Here is an 8,450-nt window from a genome sequence, read left to right on the forward strand (position 1 = left end):
CTCGCTCTCTGGCTCTCAGCATTCCTTCCTTTTTTTTTCTCAAACTCTCTCTCAGCATTCTTAGCTCTTACCGGTTAGGGTTTAAGGTAGGTTTTTGCTGCTCTATTGACTTGCATCCAGCTATTTGTTATCCGTTCTTTGTTCATCGAGGGGAAAATTACAGCAACTTGAAAACGCTTGCTTCGAAGCCTCCATTAATGTTATCTATTGTTTCCTCTTCTTAGGACACGAGGTGTGAAATTAAATTGTATGTGCTTCAGCATTTTGTTTCATGGTTTAGCCTATTGGATTTAATAAGTATTTATGGTTTTTCCTCAATTCTCATTTGTGCCCAGATATATAGTTATTAATTTAAGCTTAGCTGTTAGCTTTAGCATAAGTTTATCCATTATCTAATATATTGTCTCTCTTGCATGTTTCTGGGTTTGGGATAGGGAGCTTCTTTTGCTGGGTTGCGTATGGTTTCTGTTGGTTTGAAAGCTTTAGTTTCGAGAAGGGCCAGAAGTTGTAATTTGGTGGAAGATAGCTTAATGGGCGAGAAGGATAAATCACATAAGCATGATAAAAGGAAAAAGAAGGCCAAGAATGCAAGTTTTGCTTTTGATGGAGATAATTCCACCAAAAGTGTTTCCGGACCTGGAAGGGTAGCTGATGGAACTTTCACTCGTAAGAAGTTTTCCAAGCACAAAAATACATCAGACCCCCAACCATTGGTCATCAGGTAACTTGTAACTTATGTCGGATTTGCATTGATTTTTATCTTATAAATTGCATAACTTTGCTTTGAGTCTCTTTTTTGTTTCTATGCTTTTAGCTGTGGTTATTTACAAATTTGGATTATAGCCAGTTAAGCATGTCAGTGACTGGATAGTACTTGTAGGAAACAGGTTGATCCTGAAACGGTAACATACTTTTCAGAGATTGCAAATCTTTTTGAAAGTAGTGGGATTGACTTGGAGGAACGCTCAATTATTTGTGCTAATGCTCTTGAAGAAGCTCGAGGGAAAGAATTTGAACTGGCAACGGATTATATCATAAGCCATACTTTGCAAACTCTGCTTGAGGGCTGCAATGTAGACCACCTTTGCAGTTTCCTTCAGGGCTGTGCAAAGATTTTCCCTTTAATTGCAATGGATAGATCTGGTTCTCATGTTGCTGAGACAGCACTCAAGTCTTTAGCTATGCATCTTCAAGACAATGAGGCATATTCTACTATTGAAGAGACTCTAACTATGATATGCAAGGTACCAAGTAGATTATTTTCTTTACTATTAATCTTATAACAAGGTGGCTTTTCCAATTCCTGTTTGTTCAAGTACAATCTTCTCTACTTTTTGGTTTTTATTTTCTTTTAAGATTTTATGATAAAGAAGCATATGCTTGAGAAGAATATAAATTCCCATTATATTTAATTTTTTTTAAATGGCATTTTGTTCCTTGCAGGTGATTGTTTCCAATCCTGTTGATATGATGTCCAACTGTTATGGATCTCATGTTCTTCGAAGTCTTCTTTGTCTTTGTGGGGGAGTGCCATTAGATTCTCCCGAATTTCATGGAGTAAAGCCATCAACAATTTTGGCAGAGCGGCTTAACCTTAGGGAAAATCGGGAGGTTGGGAGTGACTCAGTACAACATCAGCAGGGGTTTCCCAGTTCATTGAAGGTTCTTGTCTCTGAAATGTTGAAATGCACCCGTGAAGACATTAAAACCCTGCTAGTTGACCAATACAGCAGTTTGGTTTTGCAGGCATGTTTGAACTTCCCTCTCACTATATCTGTTTTTGTGCCAAGTTTACTAGGATGGATGGAAAAGCGTGAAGATGATATTAATTGAGTATTAACATTCAGTTTTTCATTACTCCATTCTAGAACTTTATGCTGGGATATAAGATCTTAGGTGCTAGTCTGGCTGATGGAAATTTCTCTTCATTTTCAGCATATATTCTAAAGCGGTTAAATGTTCAATTTCCCCCCTGTACTTATTAGGAAAGTTCAAGTTAGTCCATTTTCAACTTTCTATCCAAATTAGTCCAGAAGTTCCAATTTAGGCTCAATTTAGCTCACGAATAAAAATTTTTTGATCTAAATTTCTTGATTTAGATAAAAAAAATAAGAAGCTCAATTTTATGATGTTGGACAAAATTTCTTGGTTTCTTTGATTTAATCAAACATCAATAAGCTCAATTTCTTGATTTTATTGATTTTTGGCTAAAATGAAAGTTCTAGGATAATTTGGACAAAAATTTGGAAATGGGCTAAATTGAACTTTTTAAATAAATTTAGGGGTAAAATTAAGCTTTAATCCATTTTGAAGCCTATAAATCATTCTTTGCTCAATTATTTTTTGCGACTTTTACCTCTTGCAAGTAGGTTTCAATCATTGTGTTTGGAAACTCACTCTCTCTGTAGCTGATTTATTTGTTTATTTATTTATTCACATGTGATACTTTTTGAGGTAGTGGATACTGGTAAACTTAAGGCAAATTTCCATTAAGAAAATTTTTTCCCTCTCTTCCTCTCTGTATGGATCTTTTCTTGAGTAATATGAATCTTTCAAAATTCCCATGTTGATTTGTCATCAATTCAGATGTTCTAATTTTGAGAGTAGAAGGTCATTCTATGTGATTAACACTATACTTGTGGCAGACAGCTTTGAAGTTATTAGCTGGGAAAAATCAAGAGTTAATGCAAATTATTCCTATTTTGCTTGGATGCAAAGAAGAAAATTTAACAGAAGAGAACTTCATAAATATGACAGCAGTTGGTGAAATTATAGAATTGATGAAAGAAACTGCATACAGCCACTTAATGGAGGTGAGGAACATATCATTCTGTTTCATTGTTGTTGTACATTTTGTGTATTATATTCGCAACTATTATTCATTTTAATATATGAGTTGTTTTTGCTGTTGCATACATGATGTACCTTGTTAAGGTGCATAGTTGGTACCAATTTTTTCATGCTGGTAAATCATGTTTTCACAAGTATAATCCAAACAATATACAATTTTCCATCATAACCATCACTATGTTACAGATTTATCTTCAAGATGGATGTTTTTCTTGTTCCTTGTTAATGACTTCAACTTGTTTTTATATGATAAATGCTGTATCACAAAATCCACTCTACTACTGTTTATATCACATGCTCACTGTTTCAGAGATGGCTTTCTTATTTTCATCTTTTATAAGTAAAATTGCATTATTATTTTGGTTTTGCTTAATCGTTATTTATAGCTTTTGCTTGTTATAGATTTTGCTCAATTATTTCAGCACATAGATTTGTGGTAGCCTGCACTCAGGGTTTATTTGCCGTGAAAATGACTACAAAAGGAGTTATGAATTATGCTTGGATTAGTACTCATCCCTTTTTGCTCATTTGCTTTACATGCTATGGTGATGCTAAGAATATGCAATAAATTTTGGTTTCCAGATGGTAGCTATTCATGAATTTTGATAATTTGTCTGCAAAACCTGCAGGTGATTTTGGGAGTTGCCCCTGAAAGCTTGTATGACAAGATGTTCTCTAAAGTTTTCAGGAAATCATTATTTGAGCTTTCATCCCATCACTGTGGCAACTTTGTTATCCAAGCATTAGTTTCTCATGCAAGAAATCAAGAACAAGTATGTGTTATGAAAATCTTCAATCTTCTCTATCTTTTGCTATTATACTATATTTATGGATGTTTCTACAAATCAGCATAAATGTTTCTGTTAGAGTATGTTGTGCCAACAGTTAATATCCACAAGTGTTAATGAAACCTTTCTTTTTATAATATTTTTTTAATGACTAGATGGAGCTGATTTGGGAGGAACTTGGTCCAAAATTTAGAGAGCTTCTTGAAATGGGGAAGTCAGGAGTTATTGCATCTCTTATTGCTGCATGCCAAAGGCTTCATATCCATGAACATAAGGTTTACTGCTTGAATACCATCTCCTTGTTCTTTTCCAGTTATTCTTTTTCAGAAATTAATGAGAATGAAATGAAAATATAATTTCTTTTTTCAATTAGTTCATATACACTTCATTGACAATTATGCTATGTAAAAGTACAAATCATTGCTCATCTTTCCATTGCTTGTTTGGCAGTGCTGTCAGGCCCTGGCTGCAGCTGTTTGTTTACCAAATGAGTCTCCAAGATGCATTGTTCCTCGGATACTATTTCTTGAGAGATACTTTGCCTTTGAGGACAAGTCTAGTTGGAACTGGCCAAGTGGTATTAAGATGCATGTCATGGGTTCACTAATTCTTCAGGCAGTTTTCAGATTTCAAAGTGTATGTTGCCTTGTATTGATGCTTATTCCTCATTGTTTATCTTTTTGGTAGCCCATTCACCATATGGTAAACCGATGCTATAAATGTGGATCATCCATACTGGAGGTGATATGTTTTAGGTGATTTTATACGTACTACCTGTGTACAAAATGTGTGATTGTGTCTATGTGTACCTATAGTTTGCTTTTGGCAAACAAAAGAAATAAAAGCCATACTGAAACAGAATACCAGTATGAGCTTCTATTATTCTTGAAATTGGCTGTCTTTCCGATTGACTGTTGAAAGGAAATAACAACTTTAGATAGCCTTTGTTATGCTGTTTAATCATGGTCTCTGAGCTGTTATGTAGTCTATGTTGTTCGTCCTTGCTCTATCTGACAAAACATAAGCATCTATTTTGAGCCCTGACTTCTGTCATTATTAATAAGGCTTAAGATTCTCTTTTCATGTTAAACCTTTTGCTATACCGGGTTTTCTATGCTCTGTAGTAGGCTTAAGCTGTTCTTCTCATGTTACATTTCTTGCCACATTAATGGCATCGGGAGATTTACATATGCAGCATATATCACCATTGAGAAATTTTCTTTTATTTTGATATTTCGAGCCAAAAAGGTTAAGGATTAGGAAAGCAAGTTTTTGGCATAATTTTGATCTCCTTGAGGTCAAGGATCATATTATTTGGACTATCATTTCATTTAAACTATTCGTCATAGCTTCAGAAGACTTACAGTGAGACTATTCATGAGGTAATTCAGTGTAAAGTATGATCTGGCTATCTGGAAATAAGATATTTTAGTTCCTATTATTGTTGTCTAAGATGCTTTAGTTCCTAGCATGTGAGGAATCTCCAAAATATTCATATAAAACAATCTCTGCATTAGTAGTACATTATGGTCTTCTAATTCCTCACTAACATTAGATCTTTTTGACTGGCAGGAGCTCATTCAGCCTTTTATTAATAGTCTTATATCCATGGAAATTGACCATGTCCTTCAAACTGCAAAAGATGCTGGAGGAGCGCGTGTTATTGAAGCTTTTCTTAGTTCCAATGCCTCTGGGAAACAGAAGCATAGATTAATTATGAAGTATGTCTTGCACTCTTGCTGGAATATTTGTTCATTTTTATTTCATTTTTCAGAAGTTCAACTATAGTATGATTATTATATGTAACTAATGAAAATTTTAACCGCTATTAACTGCACAATTATTTGTCACTACCCAAAGCCAAGCAGACTGTTGGCCTAACACTATTTTCTAGTTTTCTTGTTGATATAGTATTTTTTTTTTCTCTTCAGACCATGAATTTTGTCCATTTATTAGGAGAGAGAGAGGGACAGTAAAATCAAATTTACTTTTGCTTAGACTGAAAATGACCATAAAAGCCTTTTACTCTATTTATCTGCCAAGTATATCATGAAAAAGAAATCCCCTTTTTTCCCTTTTTTTTTCCCCTTTTGAGAAGCAATCCTGTACAGGGCCTTGTGTCGTGGAAGCTCTCAAGTGTGTAGAGATAATCCTTCTGGAATTGGACATGCGGCTTTATTTGGGAATAGTTTTTTTTTTAATGTCTTGGTCTTTCAATTTGCTGGCTAGTCTGGTGTGTGTGAGTGATATATACATGTTTTCTAATTTGTTCTGGTCACTTGTTCTGAAGGTTACGGGGACATTTTGGAGAGCTTGCAATGCATTCATCTGGTTCATTTACCATTGAGAAGTGCTTCACTGCCAGTAATGTCTCACTAAGAGAGGCCATAGCATCAGACTTGTTAGAAGTGCAAACTGAACTATCCAAGACAAAGCAAGGCCCTTATCTCTTAAGGAAACTAGATATTGACCGGTAAAATTCACATTATCCTTTAGCATGTTGTGACCTTTTATGATTGGTTCTTGTTTGAAATTTATTTCCATCTTGCTTTTGTTCTTGGATACAAACAGACAGTGAGAGATCCTCTCTCACTTAGCATGCAATTATGAAGCCTCAAGTTCAATGTCTATTCTGCACCTATACCGGTGTAGATAATTTGGAAATGAATATGTCACTTGGTGGCATGTTTAGAATTCCTAGGAGTTGGGTTTTGGCTGTTTATGGTTTTGTCTGAACTTCGTTTGTCGTTTGCTTTATACTGCAACAGATTTGCTAACCGGCCTGATCAGTGGAAGTCCATGCAAGCATCAAAACAATCAACTTACAAAGAATTTTATGCTGCATTCGGATCTGATGAAACCAAGCCATCAAGAAGTGACTCCTTCCTTGCTGATGCTTCCAAGAAGACATCACAACCAAAAGACATAAAGCAAATGAGAAAAGAGATTGATTTTCATCTGGCATCTGAAACTCAGAAAAACAAAAAGGGTCGTTTTTCTGAGACTGGTGGAACATCCAAGAAGGCAGCGGAAAGCACACACCAGATACCCTTCCTATCTACTGATATGAAGGGGAAGAAGCGACACAGAAAGGATAAACCAACAGAAGTTTCCAAGAAGAAATTGAAAATCTGATGATGTGCATAGCATCACTTGTCGCTGTTCGCTTTGTAATGCATAGTATGAGCTTTGCAGAGCATGCATTTAAAGAATGGCAATTTGGCCGCCTAGACTCTTGATTAGCATAGCAGAAACCTTTGATTGTTTTATATGTTTTTTTGTCTTTTTTAATTTGTTTATTTTACCGTCTTTATGCTTTTTTATTCTAGAATTCATGATGTTTGTGCATGAAAAATTGAAAAAGAAAAAGAAAATTCATATTTGTTTAAGGAGAATTCGGTAGTTTTGAGGTGGCAACAATATCTAAACTTGTAAAAGTATATTTCAGGAGTCGGCTGTATATGGGCGTGTGTATATGAGACCAATTTCGTTCTGACATTGAGAATTATGAATATCTTAATGCCACTATGCATTTCTCATCGACTTTTCTACAAATATTTTGAGTAAGCGTGTAAATGCATTATGAACTGCAGTTACAGTGCACTAGGCCTTTGAATTAAAATACTATTACACGTTACATTAGCAAAGAGTATAGAAGAAAACGAATTAAAGAACAAAAAGGGGCAAAGAAGAAAGGAAAGATGAAGCTGCAAAAACCTCTGAATCTACTCTTTTCTAACCTCTTCAGCCATCTAATGGAGGTTTGCCCGTGAAGCAAAAACATAACACTATGTACTCAACTAAAGAAAACCTGCCAATGGTGGAAAAGCTTGAAAACTGTCGGCACAAAAAGTTACTTGTTCTGTGTGGGATTGGAGGTGCTTGGAGGTATTCTTCTGAAGCTGGAATCAACTTTCTTGAATGGGTTATTCTCAGCCACCGGCAAGTCCCTGAAAGCTCCTGAAGTAGAAGCCATGGAAGATGCTAAAGAGGAAGAAGGTGGCCGTGGAACAGGACGACCCTCTGCTTGAGCCCTTTCTAGCCAAGCAGATAGAAAAACTGAAAGCAGAAGAGCAAGAGCAGCTAGTGCTGTAGAATATAACTTCATGTTTGATTATGTACTCAGAAGCTTGAACTGTTTTCAGCAAGTGAAAATGGGTGCTTGTACAGTGGACAATGATGGTGAAAGAGATGAGATTGTTCAAATAACTGTGGTATATACTTAAACCAGAAAGGTGACCAAACATTTTAAAAATCTGAACAGAGATCTGATGCCAGTGGGATCATGTGCTTCACTTTGACTGTTACAATTTTTGTCTGAATTTGATGACTGATGACACAGTAGGAGGGAGGGTCATGTGACTTATCACGTGATATTAGTATTATTTTATGTTTTTTGGGGACCAGAGCTTAATGGATTGTTATTATATTCCTGCTAAGCTAGCTTACCCAGAAGAGTCTTTGTATCCCTCATGTCCGTAAAAAGTATTTTGGTGCTCACTGCTACTTTGAGGTAAATGTTGGTTTGAGCTTGTAATAACTTGCTAATCAAATCTTTTTTTTTTTAATATTTATAATCAATTCAAATTAATTTTTACATATTGAAACCGCTAGAAATAATTTGTATTTAAAAAATATTTTTTTAAGGAGTTTAAAATAAAATAAAAATTTTTACATTTATTTAATTAATAAATTCAAGATTGTTGATGCCATTTGTTAATAGCGATGATTGTGTAACCAGATGGCCTTGCTCACACGCACGTGCTCTGGTGACAAAAAGTGAATTGGGCCTAATCCAACAAAAGCAAGCCT

At 35.2% G+C, this 8,450-nt stretch overlaps 1 protein-coding gene across 4 annotated transcripts; it reads left to right on the top strand.

Moving 5' to 3' along the window:
* On the top strand, positions 1-7,177 carry LOC110613504 (pumilio homolog 23). Of its 4 annotated transcripts, none has more exons than XM_021754663.2 (11): positions 1-232; positions 435-721; positions 881-1,244; positions 1,444-1,746; positions 2,646-2,813; positions 3,480-3,623; positions 3,794-3,913; positions 4,089-4,274; positions 5,211-5,359; positions 5,929-6,111; positions 6,407-7,177. In XM_021754663.2, exons 2-11 carry the CDS (start codon positions 459-461, stop codon positions 6,771-6,773), a joined length of 2,247 nt encoding a protein of 748 aa, XP_021610355.1. In that variant the 5' UTR covers positions 1-232; positions 435-458; the 3' UTR covers positions 6,774-7,177. The 4 variants fall into 4 exon arrangements, with proteins under 4 accessions (XP_021610355.1, XP_021610356.1, XP_021610358.1 ...); XM_021754664.2 differs by having other exon boundaries at positions 38-247; XM_021754666.2 differs by having other exon boundaries at positions 38-86.
* The last annotated feature ends 1,273 nt before the right edge of the window (positions 7,178-8,450 follow it).

Source organism: Manihot esculenta, chromosome 4 (assembly GCF_001659605.2).
Source record: "Manihot esculenta cultivar AM560-2 chromosome 4, M.esculenta_v8, whole genome shotgun sequence".
Lineage (NCBI taxonomy): Eukaryota > Viridiplantae > Streptophyta > Magnoliopsida > Malpighiales > Euphorbiaceae > Manihot > Manihot esculenta.